The sequence below is a fragment of the Halichoerus grypus genome, chromosome 11 (assembly GCF_964656455.1).
Source record: "Halichoerus grypus chromosome 11, mHalGry1.hap1.1, whole genome shotgun sequence".
Lineage (NCBI taxonomy): Eukaryota > Metazoa > Chordata > Mammalia > Carnivora > Phocidae > Halichoerus > Halichoerus grypus.
Genome location: NC_135722.1, coordinates 45,577,233 through 45,595,469, shown reverse-complemented (window position 1 = coordinate 45,595,469; position 18,237 = coordinate 45,577,233). Strand labels below are relative to the sequence as shown.

The 18,237-nt window shown below is 48.1% G+C and overlaps 1 protein-coding gene and 1 long non-coding RNA gene across 6 annotated transcripts in view; one reads left to right on the top strand and one right to left on the bottom strand.

The window, feature by feature from the left end:
- Positions 1–5,028: 5,028 nt before the first annotated feature.
- LOC118547587 (uncharacterized) lies at positions 5,029–12,461 on the bottom strand. Its single transcript, XR_013442434.1, has 2 exons — positions 11,992–12,461; positions 5,029–5,411 (listed from the first exon to the last, which is right to left on the bottom strand). It is a non-coding gene; the product is annotated as an uncharacterized LOC118547587 (long non-coding RNA).
- AMPD3 (adenosine monophosphate deaminase 3) overlaps positions 11,217–18,237 on the top strand; it is a 47,223-nt gene continuing 40,202 nt past the window's right edge. The window contains exon 1 of one of the 5 annotated variants that reach the window (XM_036111145.2): positions 11,217–11,760. Coding sequence is in view for 1 of the 5 variants with exons in the window: in XM_036111143.2 (XP_035967036.1) it covers positions 17,624–17,648 (25 nt within the window). In the remaining 4 variants the exon portion in view is untranslated. Of the gene's footprint in view, positions 11,761–11,873; positions 11,952–12,090; positions 12,330–17,310; positions 17,649–18,237 lie in introns of those variants that run through there. The other 4 variants (XM_036111149.2, XM_036111146.2, XM_036111144.2 and 1 more) reach the window with 4 other exon arrangements.

The following is an 18,237-nucleotide window of genomic DNA, read 5'->3' as shown; positions in this document are numbered from 1 at the left end:
AGTCCCAAGGGGTATAGAAAGGACATGCAACTTCCTGAAATCCCGACCACTGGACAGAGATGAATTGGGCTGCATGACTTCAGCACTGACAGCTGAACAGAAAGAATATTCAGAAAGTCTGTGGAATGGGGTGCCTGGGTGGCTCAGTCGGTTAAGCATCCGACTCCTGGTTTCAGCTCAGGTCATGATCTCGCAGTTGTGAGATTGAGCCCCCTATCGGGCTCCAGCCTAGGGCGGAGTCTGCTTCAGATTCTGTCTGTCCCTCTTCCTCTGCCCCAACCCCCAGTTGCTTGCGTGTGCGCTCTCTTGAAAAAGAAAAAGAAAGAAAGAAAGAAAGAAAGAAAGAAAGAAAGAAAGAAAGAAAGAAAGAAAGAAAGAAAGAAAGAAAGTCTGTGAGGTGACTGCTTGGACAAAGCTGTCGTCCCTTACCAAACTGTAACACAGCCATGGTCCTGACAACCAGGACTGCCGGACTCAGATGCATCCGGATATGTCTGGAGCAGTTGTGGGGAGGGGGCCAGGCAGTAGTCCCTTTTCAGAAGGGTTTCCCTAGGAACCCTTGGGAGAGGGTCCAGCCTGTGAATGTGGCTCACATCGCCCTGGCGCCGCCTCAGAGGGAGGGGCTATAATGGCGAGTGAGTAAAAGTAGGCAACTTCACTGAAATTCCTGTGGGAGTATCAAAACTTATTCCTTTGTGTTCTTGGCAATAGTGACCCACAGAGGAGGGAAGGGATGGTGGAAAGATCCTCCACCCCCACCCCCTTGATGGATAACCCTGGGAAACAGATTGGATACAGCTGCCTGAGCTGTCAGCCGAACCAAATTATGAAAAAGGAGGGTCTGAAGAGTTGCCGGAAGAACTGGCCGTGATAGGGGCGCCTGGATGGCTCAGTCGGTGAAGCATCTGTCTTCGGCTCAGGTCATGATCTCAGGGTCCTGGGATCGAGCCCTGCATAGGGCTCCCCACTCAGTTGGGGAGTCTGCTTCTCCTTCTCCCTCTGCCCCTCCCCCCCCCCAGCTCATGCTCTTTCTCCTTCTCTCTCAAATAAATAAAATCTTAAAAAAAAAAAAAAAGAACTGGCCATAACTTTAATGTTCAGTCTAATTGAGAATCAATCACCAGCTAACCAAAAGGCAAGGGAGGTCAGAGGACCAAAATGGTCACTCAGCACCATTCCCAGATCCTCAAATGAGGAGGAGAGAGAACAGACATCATGTTCATAGGAAGGCCTGTAGGCCAGGTTAGAGGTAGGAAACCCTATGCAGAAGAGTAGCCCCTGCATAGGGGTTCAGTGAGGGGTCTGCATACATAGACAAGGCTGTGAGGAAGAGGATTTGGCTTGGAGTCTGGCTTTATTGGAAGCCTGCCATGTAATTAGCGCCACTGCTCTTCAGACCTGCCCTTTCAGGCCCAAGAAGGTAACACCCTGATGTTACTAGCCCTTGAATGTTGTATAGATGTTCATGGTTTTCTACACCCTGCCCACATCTTTGTCAATAGTCCCTTGATTAAGTTATCTGTTAAATCAATGATCCCAACATGAATGTACCATCCATTTGCTACTAGGACACTACTGATACAGGGCTAGTCTGTTGATGGCGCTGGGAAGGCCCCCTGGGACTCTGGCTCTTACAAACCAGCTCTGGAGACAGGACGAGGCCAAGGTTTACATGGTGGACCCCGGCAGGGGAGTTGTGTGAGGAAGACACAACAGGTAAGGATAGAGACTGTGATTTCATTGCCATACTTCAGAGGTCCCTGGTAGGAATGGAATTTGGCAATGCATTTAGGCCTGACACATCGGGATAGGGAGAGATTAGATAGATCCAATTTGAAGCACGGTGGGGTGGTGCTGTTATGAGGCAGAAAAGCTAATGAAATAAGACCATAGCCCAGGACCATGGATCACCCAGATCTTATTCTACTTGCTCTCTGGAGAAGAGCTGAGCAGAAGGCTAGACTCAGGTTGGATGAGTGATTACAATTAGAGCCCATGAGGAAGAAGTAGCTTCAGGCCGCTACCTGACGCTGGAGTTCCTGCATGGGGTCTGGCACTCGTGAGCCCCTCTACAAATTTGGCAGAAGAAATGAAGATGCTTAGAGGCGCCTGGGTGGCTCATTTGGTTAAGCGTCTGCCTTCAGCTCAGGTCATGATCCCAGGGTCCTGGGATGGAGTCTCGCGTCGGGCTCCCTGCTCAGTGGGGAGCCTGCTTCTCCCTCTGCCTGCAGCTCCACCTGCTTGTGCTATCTTAAAAAAAAAAAAAAGAAATGAAGATGCTTACAAAACAGCATAGGGAAGACATTCTTCTCCACTGACTTTCAGAATATACTCTCATGGAAGGAATGTTTGAGAAAGACAGTACTGGAAATACTCAGAAAACCCAAGGGGTTGGGGAGGGTGGCCATGAGGAATTTTAAAACAGCTTTGTTATAAATTTAATAAATGCTGGAAAAGTGACAGGGTTTAGAAAAGTTAATTAAAAAAAACACCACCCTGGAGCACTAAATCTGGTTTTATTTACCCAGGCCATGTGGTACTTTCCTTAGTAAACCAAAGAATTTATAGACATTGGAAATTGAGATTTTATTGTGTAAACTTAGAATGTGCAATCATGAATACATGACAGAAATAATGTGGAGGGAAACGGCTGTGGTATTGTTCCCCTAAATTCTCCCAGGGCCTTTGCACATGCTGTTCCCAATGTCTGGAACCTTCTTCTCCTTCCTCATACCTGGAAGAAGGTCAGGTATTCTTGTTATGCCCTGATATAACTCTTGCACTGTTCCTTTACAGAACTATCACTATTGGAAGTCATGCTTTCATGGGGTCGTTTGATCAATGTCATGTCTTATTCCTTAGTTGATAACCTCCATGAAGGCAAGGGCTGTGTGCTGATCACCATTGTTGCTCTAAAACCCAGGGCCTGACACCTGCCAGATGTTCAATAGGTATTTCACAGGTGACTGCCTGAAGAACTTTTAAAGCATGCCAAGTTAGGACTGGCTTCCCAAGTAAGAGAAGGTAAAGCATAACATAATTCTGGTAACCTGGGCCCCTATTGCCTGCATTTCTCCATGTAAAGACATTCTTCTGACACCACACTAGTGAAGTGGGAGCATGCTACACCGGCATGGTGACTGCTGACATTGGGACTTGATGAGGTGGGGTAGTGAAGCCTTTACTTGGGTAGAGTCCTGCCCTTGTAGCATGAGAGACAAATAACTCCTTTGATTCCCCCCAAATTGCCTAAAGGCTTTCATTTAACTCAGAGGTCTTGGATGTTGGAGTGGCCGCTACAACTATGCAAATATCATGGCACATTGACTGACCCGGAGAAGTTCTGAGGTGGTGAGGAGGTCTAGACTGCACTGTGTTGATACTTTTCTCTGCTTTCTTTGATGTGAGATTTTAGACCTCTTATCATCAAGTTAATCATGAAAATCTATGGCAGTTATATTTGGAAAGGAAGGCTATGCAGAGTTATATGTGAGACAAGAAACACCAGTGTCCTTGATCAGTGATGCTACAGAGCTGCTTGGTGTGGCCCATGGTTAAGTGGAAGTGTGATATGTGGCTTCATTAAAAGACATTTGGCACATGCCCTCTGACTTTTATTCTCCCTTCCTTCCTCCCTCCCTCCCTCCCTCCCTCTCTCTCTTCCCTTCTTTCAAGAACACTTAACATGAGATTTACTGTCTTGACAGATTTTTAAGTGTACAGTACTGTTATCTATAGGCACAGTGTTGAACAGGAGATCTCTAGAATTCTTCTATCTTGCAAAACTGAAATTTCATATATGTTGATTAGCAATTTCCCATTTCCCCCTTCCCCCAGCCCCTGGCAACCACCATTCTATTCTTTGCTTCCACGAGTTTGACTATTTTAGATAACTCATATAGGTGGAATTATGCAGTATTTGTCCTTCTGTGACTGGCTTATGTCACTCAGCACAATGTCCTTAAGGTTCATCTATGTTGTTATATATGTCAGAATTTCCTTCTTTTAAAGGCTGAATAATATTCCAGTGTATGTGTATATCATATGTTCTTCATCCATTCATCCATTGATGGACATTTAGATTTCATCCACATCTTGGCTATTGTGAATATTGCTGCAATGAACATGGGAGTGCTAATATCTCTTGAGATCCTGATTTCAATTATTTTGGATAAATATGTAGAAGTGGGATTGTTGGATCATATGGTAATACAACTCGACAGCAAAAACTCCCCTAATAACCTGATTTTAAAAAGGGCTAAAGACTTGAGTAGACATTTCTCCAAAGAAGACCTACAAAAGGCCAACTGGTATATATGAAAAGATGCTCAACATCACTAATCATCAAGGAAATGCAAATCAAAACTACAATGAGATGTCACCTCACGCATGTCAGGATGGCTAGTCTCAAGAAAACAAAATTCAGTGTTAGTGAGGATGTGGAGAAATTAAAACCCTTGGGCACTATTGGTGGGAATGCAAATTGGTGCACTGCTATGGGCAACAGTATGGAAGTTTTTCAAAAAACTAAAAATAGAACTACCATATGATCCTTCCTCCTGCTTGCTCTATGATACCTGTATGTAATGGCTGAAGATCTAGCTATAGGCTCTTAGAAAAGGAAAGGGGACTGTTAATTCCCACAGTGGTGAGGGCCACACCCAGGGGATGGTAGAGTGGTGGCTGGAAGAAGTCTGAGGATTTGTGAAGTGTCCATAATTCCCAACTCTGAACTATTTAGTGAAAGAAAGAGAAAGAAACTTTTATCTATCTCATTGTTATTTTAGGTCTTTGTTACCTTCAGCTGAACCTAATTCCAATGAACACTTTTTTGGGAATACTAGATTATTGATAAGCCACAGCTTTGCCTATGTTTATTTAGAAAGGATCTGAGCTTTGCCATATGTCACTGGGAATTGATCTGGTTCAAGTGGGGATTCTCTGGAATGTGATGTAGACATGAAATATGCAGATGGGCAGTGACTGGGACTTACATTTTGGGGACAGTTGACAGATGATAGATACTGGTGACTTCAAAGTGATTTATTTCTCTTTCTCAAAGACTCAGTCTTTAGAAAAATCATGAGTGATGGGAACTTCTGCCCACCTTGAGCTGTTAGGGGCTTGTCCAGTATTCTCTCCAAGATTTCTGAAGATTCCTGGGAAGAGCTTCTGTGTCATAGTGACCTTTGGATTCTCTTTCCTAGTGATGTGCTAATCCTCTTTTTTTTTTTTTCCCTGGCAACTGCCTTCTTTTCTTTCCTGGGTCCTTTCAGGGTGGAACAGAACTCTTCCTTCTTTGTTCCCTCAGAGAACCTCTTAAGCAGCTTTGCCTGAAGGTTTGTGGATAGTTGGATAGCTGATAAAGAGTCATTTGCTCTGTTCACACTTGATGCAAAGAAACAGTGGAGCTGTGAAGTAACAGTTTTTTAAAAACTCAATTTTTGATTTTTTTGTTCTTTCAACAATTTTTTATTGTAGTAAAACATATTGAACATAACATTTGCTATTTTAACGTGTACAATTTTACATGCACATTTTACATGTATAATTCAGTGCCATGAATAATGTTCACAATGTTGTACAACCATCACAATTTTTAAATTTTTGATTTCCCAAATCAAATTCTTTTCTTTGAAAGATTTATTTATTTGAGAGAGAGAGAGCGTGTGTGCACGCAGGAAGGAGGGGCGGAGGGAAAAGAAGAGAGAGGGAGTGACTCTCAAGCAGACTCCTCACTGGGCATGGAGCCCCACTCGGGGCTTGATCTCATGACACTGAGATCATGACCTGAGCTGAAATCAAAAGTCAGACGCTCAACCAACTGAGCCACCCAGGCGCCCCTCAAATCAAATTCTTATACAGAGTCCTCGTCCCTCACCCAAGGTGTTATTATCCTTAGTGAAATCATAGTTAGGCTCATTCAAATAACAGGAATTCAGGAACTGGAAAAATCCCTATACTTCCCTCTGATACAATTTCAGCTACTCGCATTCCTCCAGATGTTCCTGGTAGAACCCACTGAGCTGAGGATGGATTGGGTGTTGAGTACTGTCTGGAGTCTGACACTCAACTGGAAAGCAGACACTGAGGGATAGGATAGCTACATACCCTTGCTCCTGGCTCAGCCTTTGACCCTATCACTCACTGACTGGTTGGGTGGGCAGTTCCGAACCAGGGATTGGGAAGAGGACAGCCTGAGATGGGGGAATGCTAGAAGCTGCAGCTAGGAGGGCTCTTGGGAATGAGTATGGCCTAAGGGGAATGTGTGTTTGTGTGTGTGTGTGTGTGTGTGCGCGCATGTGTGCGTGTGCAGGGGGCAATGGGGAAGACTGCATCTCTGGGAGACAGAGGTTACAGCCTCATCTGAGGCCTTACTCTGCCCACCACCCTCTTCCCCCTCCCAAATAATTCTAGAGGGCCACAGTCATGGTAGAACTTGACATCTGAATTTCAAATTATAAGGTAAAAAATAAAGGGAGTTGGGGGCAGATGATTTGGGGAGTTTAGACAATGGGTTAAATGTGCAAGGCTGTCCGAGGCTGTGACTTCCATTGTAGAAGTCCAACAGCAGAGTCTCACCAGAATGGTGTCATGGCTGATGGGGGAGTTTTGGAGAGTATGAAAGACACACAGACATGGGAATGAGCTGGTGGTGAGCTGGAGCGATAGCCTAGGATTCTCTTGTACAGAGTCCTGGAGAGAAGGCAGAGACAACAGGCCGTTCTTAGATAGGATAAGCGGATTGCTAATTGCCAGACTTCAATTTAAACACAGAGATCATGAGCCTAGGAACACACAGGAGTGTCCTGGGAGTGTCAGTCCCCTGACTACTGAGAGAGAGAGAGTGTTCTGTGGCCAGATGCTGTGGGCCCAAGCCTCAAGCACCCACTCACTGACCCTCCTTCACTGCAGTGCTGACAGGAATGACTCTAAGCCCCAGGTCTCCAGCCACCCCCAGACTCAACACCAGTCCTACCCCCGAGCTCTCCCCTCTCCCTCTGCTTCCTGTCACAACAGCTCCACTTCCAAGGCTGAGTGCATGTGCTCTGGGGCCAGGGCCCAGCTCTCATTCACACTAATTTTTGAAGTACTCAGGTTTGACTCTCTCCTTTCTAGAAACCCATTTCAGAAAGAGGAAACCCGGCTTTTAACTGTAAGGGGACTGTTCTGCCCACTGTCCATCTCTAGCTTGCTCAGGGCTGATTGATGTCCAGGGACTTACATTCCTGGGGGAAGGATTTGGACCTCAAATTGGAGTGAGAGGCAAGTGGGGGGAAGGCTGTCTTCCCATTATGCCCCAGCACTGGCAGGGGCCACAATCCCCTTCTGTGCCCAGAGCCGGGAGCACTGCCCTGGACACTCTCCTTCCAGTCACCATGTACTCCTGATGTACCTATTTCTGCCCATTGTCAGACCATATGCCATGATTTCCGTCCACTCAATGAATAGAAGGCCCCAGGACACTTTGGTTTGAAAACTGGATGTATTTGATGAGGCTCTGCTAAAGCACTCAGAAGCAGAGCCCCTTTCTTATTGTCTCCTGGGGGGAGATTTTGGCTTCTGTAACCCAGAAGACTAAAAGGAGACAGAGAAATTGGGTATTTGGAGGCTGCCACGCTCATCTTGGATGTGGGTGTATATCATGTAACAATCACCCAGAGAAGAGCATTAGTGGGGGTGGAGGGTGGAGCACAGATCCCAAACATCCCTGGGTTGCCAAAAATGCTCGAATAATGCCGACCCCCAGTGGTATTAGGACTCAGAGCACTGTTGGGGGTAACCCACAGCTCTGATCGCAGTGCTCTCCAGGGTGTTCAAGTCTGAATGACTGGAGCATGGGGCAGACGGGAAGAGAGGAGGAGAGGACTCAGGATGTCTGCCACTGGTGGCAGAAGCATGGAGAAGAGACGGTGGTGGTGGTGCTAGGGATGGGAGAGGTGGTTGTACGGGCAGAGACTAGTTAGGTGGTATTCACATGGAACCGAGGCAACAGCAGGGATGGATTAAATCAGTGGTCTTCAAAGTGGGTGTGTAGGATGATCCACTGGCATGTAAAAGAAAAATTAAAGCTTCTATTTATATTTATGTTTTAGGCTCAAAATAAAGAAATTAAGATTCACCTATATTTACTATGTGGATTGACACAGGCGCCCTAACTCATCCCTTGCTTCAGGTGTCTACGTCATGTATCATAGTTAAGGTGTCCTCAGAAAAGAGGGGGGGTTCTACTCCCCAGGGGAGGGGGTGACTATGGCACCTTCACTGGTTCAGTTGCTTTCAAGTAGGTATTATGAATTATTTGTATCCCAGGTGGTAGAAAGATAGATTATATCATCAAATCATCATTTAACTAAGCTAATTCTCACAAAAGGGACAAGTGGCTTGAGAAGATTACTGCAAAGAAATCCACAGACTGAAAATAACATGAATAGTGCAAGCAAAATCAAACTCAGAAAAATGGCAGAGCTAACAATTTCCTACTACTCATATGAGATCCATTATGAGGATATCTCTGGGAAGGGAGTAGACCAGAAAGAAGTTCAAAGTTATGAAAGAGACTACTTAGAATATGGATCTACATCCCTGTAGTTAACAACTAACCTAAGGGTATACTGGGCCTTGAGGTATCGGCTAATAATAATATAAATGTGCCATTCATAATCAGCAAGATGTGTGAATTCTACACAACCAGAGCATGAAGACAAATCTCTACAATTTTTGAGGGGGAATATTCCAAGTCCTGCAGTACTTAGTTGTGTACTTTTGTGAGCTATTATTAAATGCAATAAACATGTCTAAAAATCTCTTTTGAGCAAAAATCCCTTTTGCTTAAGAGTAAAAGGCAAAATGTCAGTCAGTGTCATTGGAAAAACCTCTGTTTTATTTGCCATTGTTAAGGTGATGGCATTAGTAGAGAGAGAAGGTGATACAAAAAAAATGCATTCTGTTGAAAGACACACAGAAAACACTGTTGAAGATTCGAAGAAAAGGTTTAGAGCATATGATGCGTGTGCACATTGCTGACATGTTGCCCCTTACCCCTTTGCCATACTTTTCAATGATGGCATTCATAAAGAAATACTTTTTGTAATCTACTAAAGGAAAGACGTTTACAATATGAATGGCTTGTAACATGCTGTGGGTTTTTTTTTCTTTTAAAGATTATTTATTCATTTGAGAGAGAGAGAGAGAGAGAGAGCACGAGCAGGGGGAGGGGCAGAGGGAGAGAATCCTCAAGCAGACTCCCCACTGAGCCCAGAGCCAGACGCGGGGCTCGATCCCAGGACCCTGAGATCATGACCGGAGCCAAAATCAAGAGTCGGATGCTAAACTGACTGAGCCACCCAGGCGCCCCGACATGCTATGGTTTTTATGTGTAAAAGGAACCACTGATGGAGTGGCTTCCCTAACTGGAATACAAAACTGGGAACTGGGAACAGGGAGGGGCTACACATGAAACTCATCTACTGCATCATTCATTTACAAATTACAATTTCTTTATTGTAATTGAAGTTGGAAGAGCACAAAATACTATAGGATGTCAATAATATGGCTAATTTGAACAAAATCTTAAAATACAGTAGAATCTTTACAGTACTTTGTAATGAAATGTGGAATGAGACTATGAAATCCTTCATATTACTCAAAGGTTTACTGATTATCTGAAGGCAAAGAACTTAAACACTGTGGAATTTAAAGATGAGTTTAACAAAAAGACCAAGGATTCCAAATTTGCTGACCTCTGATGGGCTGGCTTGTGACTGTCACAGATGCATGAATACACACACATAAATACACAGTGTATCCTTTATATGAAGGTGATATTTTTGCAATGAATATAATTGTGTTTTAAAAGAATTATGTTATAGGGAAAGACTTTTGAAGACTGATGTTTGGAACTGTTTCCATTGTCATGTGATTTTAATGCCAAAATAAGTGTATCATTGTCACCTATATAGACTGTGCTACTGGGGGTTGTATGTAAGTGATGAATCACTGAATTCTACTCCTGAAACCAATATTGTACTCTATGTTAACTAACTGGAATTTAAGTAAAGAAAAAAAGTAAAATAGAATATATATGTAGTCACATTAATTGATGGGGCTCCTGGGTAGCACAGTGGGCTAAGCTTCGGACTCTTGGTTTCGGCTGGGGGTTGTGATTTCAGGGTTGTGAAACCTGCTTGGGTTTCTTTCTCCCTCTCCCTCTGCCCACCCCCTCAAATAAATAAATAAATAAATAGTCTTAAAAAATAGACTGTGCTAACTATAGACTTCATAATTAAGAAATACACTTTTAAATCCACTTTACGATCTCCCAAATGAAGAGTTTCAAGAGTTTAAGAAATCCCATTGTTACGAATATTCACAAAAATAACTGATGAAAACATCATGAGAACGTGGGTTTCACGGACAAAGAAGGGCTTTCTGGTGGAATTTCACATTTGCAAAATTGGTAGATGGCATTTAAACGAGAATTATGATTTACTAAGTGTAGTCAAAGATAGAATTCTCCCATTTGGGTCTACTTATCTTTGCGATATATCTTTTTTTTTTGCGGGGTGGGGGGGGCGGGCAACAACAGCCATTAGGACTAAGTATTGACATTAACCGAACTTAAAAGCATACTTTGTAGTTTCATAAAATATTAAACTAAGATTTATTAAAGCCATTTTTAATCATGTTGCTCTCCCTAAACAGACTTTTGCAAATAACTTTAAAGTGAAAGGAAAAAGGGATATTGTACCATTCATTAAAAATGAAGTATTATCGGGGCGCCTGGGTGGCTCAGTCATTAGGTGACTGCCTTCAGCTCAGGTCGTGATCCCAGGGTCCTGGGATTGAGCCCTGCATTGGGCTCCCTGCTCAGCGGGAAGCCTGCTCCTCCCTCTCCCACTCCCCCTGCTTGTGTTCCCTCTCTCACCGTGTCTCTCTCTGTCAAATAAATAAAATCTTAAAAAAAAAAATGAAGTATTATCTTAACCACATCCTTTGACATCCATTTTAGGTATGCTTTGTAATATATAATATATTAATACAATTGCATGTGCATATCATTTATAAATAAGTACATTGTAAATACCAGGCTGTGAGGTAGAAGGAATAAAACCTGGTGCTTAAAGGAGGCCACTATGTGACAGCAGTTGGCACAGGGAAGACACAGTGGGTGCTCACTAATGACTGGTTCCACTTCCTCCTTTAGTGACGAATTTGATGCGAGAAGTGAAAAGGAGAGAGTCAAGGAGGCCTCCCCAGTATGGCCTGGAGTGGAAGGTGGTGCTATCCTTCCCTAAGACTGGAAACACAGGAGCAGGAGCAGGTTCTGGCAGGATCCTGGGAGGAAATTAGGAGTTTGAGTTTGGGACTACAAACCTCCAGTGGAGATGGCCCCCAGGAAGCTGGATATACCACCTGCAGCTCTAGAGGACATCCTGGGTTGGAGGTGGGGTTCAAAAGTCGTTAGCAGGCAGGAGGTTGTTGAAACCACAAGACTGGGGTAGGCCCGCGGAATGACAGAGGAGACAGGCTGCGGTGCGACCTGGCGGAACACCACAATGAAAAGCCCGGCCTTGGAGGCTGAGAAGGTGTAGTCACCAAGGTATGCAGGAAATGAGAAGAGAAAGCGGCGGGCGCCAACTCTGGAAACTTTCGTACTCCACGCGATCCAGGAAGGAAGGGCGTGGTCAGCAGGTTCAAACGCTGGGGAGAAGCGAGTAAGGGGCTACAAGGCACAAGGCTGGATTTAGCAACTAGGAGGTCAGTCGGGACTTGGAGGGGCGGGTGTATAAACTGCAGAGCAGGGGGTTGGAGGAGTGAGTATGTGAGTGTGAGCGCGTGTGTGTTTGTGTGCGTGCGTGTGTGTACGCGTGCTGGGAGGGGCAGGAAGGTGATCCAAGGGACCAGGCTGACGCCTAGCTGATGCTTGCCGGTCCGTTCAGCTACAGGGAGTAAGTCACCTATTTGGGGGCCGTGACCCCAGACTCTCACCTTGGGAAACGTCCTGGCGAGGGAGGAAACTCGAGCAAGTCGGAACACGGCGGCAAGCGCTCTCGGGCCTGGCGGGTGGCAGCGGAGGCGAATTCCGAGGAGCCCGGCTGGAGCCTGACCCCGGGCTGCGGCGGGCGCGCTTCCGGCCGGCCGGGGGACAGGGCGGCCGCCGCGCCCCTGGCGCTCTCAAGTTTCCTGTTGGCAGCGCCGCCCGGGCGCCTCAGGTAGCGGCGGGCAGGCCTGGTTGGCGGGTGGCGGGCAGGCAGACCCGCGCGGCTGCGACGGCCCGGCCCGCGCCCCCCTGCTGCCCGCTCCTCGCTTCTCTGCTCCGCGCCCAGGTAGGGCACCGACCCGGGCGGCGCGCGGCTGGCGGGCTTCTTCCGTGAGGAGGCGGCTCTCCTCCTCCCGCCAGGCCGGCCGGGGGGCTCGGGGGTGCGGAGGTGCGGGCGCCGCGGCGCTGCGCTCGCAGAACGCTCGGTCCCCGCCCCGCCGCCGGCTCCAGCTGAGCCGGCCCGGGGGCGCGGCCTGGCCCGGGCCGGGCCCCGGCTGGCTGCGGTGCCGGACAGCCCCTCCGCGGCGCTTGCCGTGCGCCCTGCCCCGCGCCGCCAACTGCCCTCCAGCCCCGAGGGCCGCCCCCTTCGGGCCCACGACAGGGCCCTGGCCCCGGAACCCGATGAGTGCGCGCGATGCTGCGAGGCTGACCTTGGGCCCGCGCCCCGCGGCCCCTGCTGCCCAGGACCGGAGCTGGAGCCCCCGGAGGTCGGAACCTCGGCTCTGGGTTTCGCAGGCCACCCTGGCGGCGGCGCCAACCCCGGACTCAGCCCTGCCCGGGCCCTTGCCTGTGCTCCGGCCGCTGTCTCTGCGGTGGCCTGGGCTGCAGCCAGTCCGGGGTGGCAGCATGTCCCGGGTCCCTCAATTTCTCTAAACCTCTCGAATCCAATGTAGGCCGCCAGGGAGCTGAGATGAGGCTGGCTCACTTAAGCTCCCGGGGAAGTTTCTAGGTGTTTGACGACCAGCCGGATGCCCATGGCTGCGGAGATGGACAGGATGACAGGGTGTGGGTTCATTCGAGGCCTTCATCGTTACCTCTTTGGCTCTCTCCCAGCATGGGAGGTGTACTGGCCTCTGGAAGTCTGCTTTCTGCCCTTGAACTTCCCGGTAGCTGCTTTGCCAGTGGAGCTCCTAATGGCTCGTCTCGGCTGGCGGAGGCCTCTGGGGGAAGTTTTGAGAGACCCTGGAGTAGGAGAGGCTTGCTAACTACAGTGTCATTTCCCCAAACTGTTAGATCCTTGTATGTGTCTGGAAGCTTAGGTGTGACAAATTAGTAAAGGAGCCAGGTGAAAGCTGGAAGGAAGGAATTTTAGCATGGTCTTGAGCCCATGTTGGCTATCCCCCTTGACGTGGTGACCAGCAATTGGTCAGCTTCAGGGAAAAGTTGATGGTGGCTGGAGCCCTCATGGGAGAAATTCCTCCCCTGGCTGTGAAGCATCTTTGCTGAGTGATAGTTGAGCTACTGAGCCAGGAAGACAGAGCTCCTATCAGCTCTCACATCTCCAAGTGTTGGCAGCAGGTTTGGAGTAATAAGCCTGGGCTGGCTACTCCTCTGGGTGAAACTCTGAGGGGCTGGCTTGCTGTGAAGATAATGGAACTGGGCTGCCCTGTCTAAGAATCATGGAGTTTGCATGGATGGGTTCTGGGGAGACTCTTGGACCTCTTGGCCCCACCCTCAGCACACCCTTAGTCCTTCTGAGATCCTAGATGAGGGATGAGTAGCTTTCAGCTAGGTCAAAAATTTCTTTGAGAGATGAGGCCTGTTTTTCTTGTCCTCACACTAGGTGAATAGCTTTTCAAATGGCCTCAAAATCATACCCAGATCTTTTTTTTTTTTTTTTAAATCATACCCAGATCTTGAAAATATCATGGGCAGATAAAATACAGCCTTGGGATTAAGCAGGGAGATACCTTTTCTCCCCTAAAGCTCATTGGTCTTCCTGGTTCTTCCCCCAAATATATTAATCTCTTAGATCTTCTGAGTGCTGGCTGCATATCGAGGACAGGAGACCTTGTCTTTGGGCTTTGATATATAAGGGGCCTAGGGCATAGAAAGATGGGCTCATGGCTAGAACACTGGCCATGCAAAGTCAGCAAGAAGTATCAATCATAGAGGAGAAGGCTGTTTCTCCTGATCTGGTTTCACATTTAAACATGGTTTCCTTCTCTTTGCTCCCAAATAGGAGCTTGAGAGAGTGCCTGGCATATAACTGCACTCCATAAGTAATATTGAATAAAAGGATTCAGGGTCTAGATGAAACTTCATGTTTGGTTTCCCAGTTGGACTGCCTCTTGTACCTGATATCATGATGACAATGACGTTGATAAATAATACTTTAAAGCATATACTATGTGCCAGGTACTATTCTAAACCTAGTCTAGCATATTTACACATGCTAACTAATTTAATTGCCATGACAACCGATGAGGTTGGTACTGTTATTATCCCCATTTTATAGGGAATAAAACCGAGCCAGAAAAATTGAATAACTTGCTCAAGGTCCTGCAACTAAGTTGTAAAACAGGAATCAAACCTAGGTAGTCTGGCTTGAGCCTATCTATTTAACCATATACTCTACTGACTCTTGACATTGCCATAGATAGATTAATCACTTAAATCGTTCACTCATTCATTATTTCATACATTCATTCATTCAATGAATATTTATTGATACCTACTGTATTGTAGGCAGGGGGATACAAGAGTGAATGATGTGGGCAAGGCCTGTCATGGAGCTGATATTTAGCAGGTGAAGCCCCTTTGTCCAACTCCCATGAGAGTCATGCACGCCTCAGAAAGATGAGAAGGAAAAATGAACCCTTAGAGGCAATCCCAAAGCATCCTTTCAGAGGAAGGGGGAGTAGTATCTTTCTTGGTGAGACATAATTTGATTCTAGCCTTTCCTGTCCTGGTGTTTGTAAGGGGTACATAAGTGGTAAAAGTGAATGCAGTCTGGTCTCCTGGGCAGGAGATGCAGGCCCTGGGCCTGGTTATCACAGATTGTCTTAATTTTTGTTCAAAGAGGAAATAAGGCTTTGAGCTTGGGACCAGTGCTCCTTAGTCCAAGGAGACTTCTAGGCCACGAGGGGCAGTGACATGTTAAGCTCAAGATGGACTTGTGAGGTCATGAGTGAAGTTTGCCCTCCCAAGACAGAGTCACAGTCTCCTCCTAAACTGCCACGGTTCTGGAGGCTCTTCTATCTCTTTGGCTCTAGCAGGACCCTTGGCTATTGTCCCAATCTGTATTATCTTAGCTGAGCTGCTACCCATCTCTGTCCGGACCTGATGGAGTGGATCTCACATCCATACCTGGGCCTCAGCAACGCAGCTTTCTCTATGTTGGAAAATGAAGGCTCAGGTGGAAGGCATTTTCCAAAGCCTGTGCCACGGATATTAATAGGTCTTTTTTCCTATGGTGGCAGTGGTGAGAGGGTCAAATAAGTGTGTTGGGCTAAACAAAGCCAAACAGCTTTCTTTACTGAAGGACTCTCTGGTGTTTAGAATCTGCTAGTAGAAATTGTGCATGAATCCCCATAAGGGATTATGGTATGTAGTATTTTCCAAGCCTTCTGACCTTGTATGTTCTATACACTACACTTTGGAAAGTGCTTGTTTAGACTGAGGCTATCCATGGTCTGGTGACAGGTGCAGAATAGAATTCCCTGAACTGGATCTGGGTAGATTCTCAGATGCATGCACTAGGAAGCTCCCACTGCAGCCCCCGTTGTACCTCCCCCTCCCCAAAACATGTCAGCAGAAGGAATCACTTGCCCCTCCTCCCTTCTGGCAGAACAATACTAAGGACCTGGACCTTTTCCCCCTATGCTTTAAGTTCGTTTAATTATTTAATGAATACATATTACCCTCCCTCTAGGTTGCTTGTAGCTTGCTGATCGCGCTGTTTATGAAACAGCTGTGAGGACAGGTGGGTTGTAATCTCTGGGTAGCTCAAGCCCAGCAGCAGCCCGAGGATTATGTGTCAACCCTGTAATCCTGCTCTGCACACACAGGAATCATTATGAGGGCTCAGGAAGGCACAATCTAACGATTGGACGTGAGGAGGTGACTCAGGCCCAAGTCGGGGCTAGCGCTAGCCTCCTGGTAAACAACTGACCCATCCTTTCTGGGCTCTTGTCCCCAGGATTTCAACAGCATCACAGAAATAGCCATTTTGCTCACGGTTATTTCCCAGACCCACACCATTTGTCTAAGTCACTGTATCGGTCCTGAGCCTTGCTTTCAGAGGACTGCTTCTGTGGCTCACTTGAGGCAGGGCCACCGTCCCCAGGGAGGGCAGCAGCTGTGGCGGCAGGCGGGTCAAGCGCAACCAGTGCTCCAGAGGCTCCGCAGAGCTGGAGGCCCACGTGGGAGTCAAGAGCGGCAGTAAGAGGAAGAGGAGGGGGTGGGTGGGCTCAGGTGGGTCAGAAGGGACAGCCTTCTTTTCTGGGGGGTGTGTGTGCGTGTGTGTGTGTGTGTGTGCGCGCGCGCGTGTGCGGGTGTGTGCGTGCGCGCGCGTGCGGGTGTGTGTGTGTGTGCCCACGCACGTGCGGGAGGGTGTGCGTGTGCGGGTGTGTGCGCGCGCGCGTGCGGGTGTGTGTGTGCGCGCCCACGCACGTGCGGGAGGGTGTGCGTGTGCGGGTGTGTGCGCGCGCGTGCGGGTGTGTGTGTGTGTGCCCACGCACGTGCGGGAGGGTGTGCGTGTGCGGGTGTGTGCACGCGTGCAGGTGTGTGTGTGTGTGTGCGCGCGCACGCGTGCACTGATGCACTCGTGCTCTGGTAGAGCCTGTCAGGCTGCCCAGCACTTGTGATGTCAGCTTCCTTCAGGGAAGAAAGGAAGGAGAGGGACGAGACATGCCAGCTTTTCATCCTAAGCCTGCTCCTCTACGGAGGAGTCTCCTCTCCCTGAGTCTCTGTCCTTGGCTCTTTTAGAGGGGGAGGGGAAGAAGGAACTCTATTGGCAACTGGGCTCAGCACCTCCCCTGTCAGTCCTGGGGTGCCTTCAGGGAGGTTGCTTTGGGGGGCCTTCTGAGGGAAGGCAAGGCAGGTTGTGCCGTAGACAATCCCCTTGGTGAAGTGAACGCGGCTGCCAGGCCAGGCCTGAGGTGGGGTTCAAACGGAAGCAGCCAAGGTGATGGTTTGGCCTGTTCCTGCTCGGCTGTCAGGGGTCTGCTCATTAGAGGGAAGCTGTGGCTTATCTTCTGTGTGCGGTCAGGACGGCTGAATAGCACTGTCGTGTTGGGGCCAGCAGCGGCTTTAGCTTCTTGCTTTGGAGAGGGCTGTGAACAGGGCCAGGGCACTGCATTCAGCACACAGCAGCTGTGGATAGTTGGTATTACCTGGGCCCTTTAGGACCTTTGGAAATTTTCCACTTACATTTCATATTCATGGAAGAATTTCTAGCCCAGACGTTTCCTGCTCTTGCTCAAGGCTGCTCACAGATATGCAAAGCAGAGACCTCCCACCCCAGCTGCGGCAGGCAGGACCCAGCTAGCTGCACTCACACTGACTCAGCTCAGCCTCCTGGGCGCACATGGCCCATGGCCTGAGTGCGTCGCCTGTGTGGCATCCTCAGGATCAGCCATGGAGACTCCAGCACCAGGCTCAGGTCTGTGTCATGGGTTCTGACAGTGGGAGTGTGGCAAGAGCAAGAAACAGCTTCATTTGCGTCGGGAGGGGATTTAAGTAGTCCCATGCTTCCTTTCTGGAGGGGTGATGGTGCCTTGAAAAGCTACTGTTTGTTGGAACTGGTGGCATTTTGTAACTTTCTGACTTTGAGACACTTCTTCAAGCCCATCAGAGGATGTCGTTTGTAGCAACGAGATAAGCTATACCTTAGCCGACTGAATTTACAGTTAAGCCTCCCAAGCCGGCTGGCTTCAGCCGACAAACGGTTGACAAACAGTTGACAAACGGTTGAAAGCCAGGCTTGAAGAAGCAGCTGGAGCTGAGGCTTGGCATCGACAGGGCTGACTTTCCTGGGCATGCCTGCCCTGCCAGATGTCTCCAGGTCTGAGAAGAGAGACGAGCTGTGGAGGGAGGGGTTGCCCGGTGGGAGCTGTCTGCCAAGGATGTCCAGAAGACAGGGGTGTAACAGGCTCCTAAGGCCCACTGACTTAGTCCAGCACCCCACCTGGGTTACTTGGTGCATACTAAGGTATGGAATGAAGTGTCCCCCACTTATTTAAGACACTGGT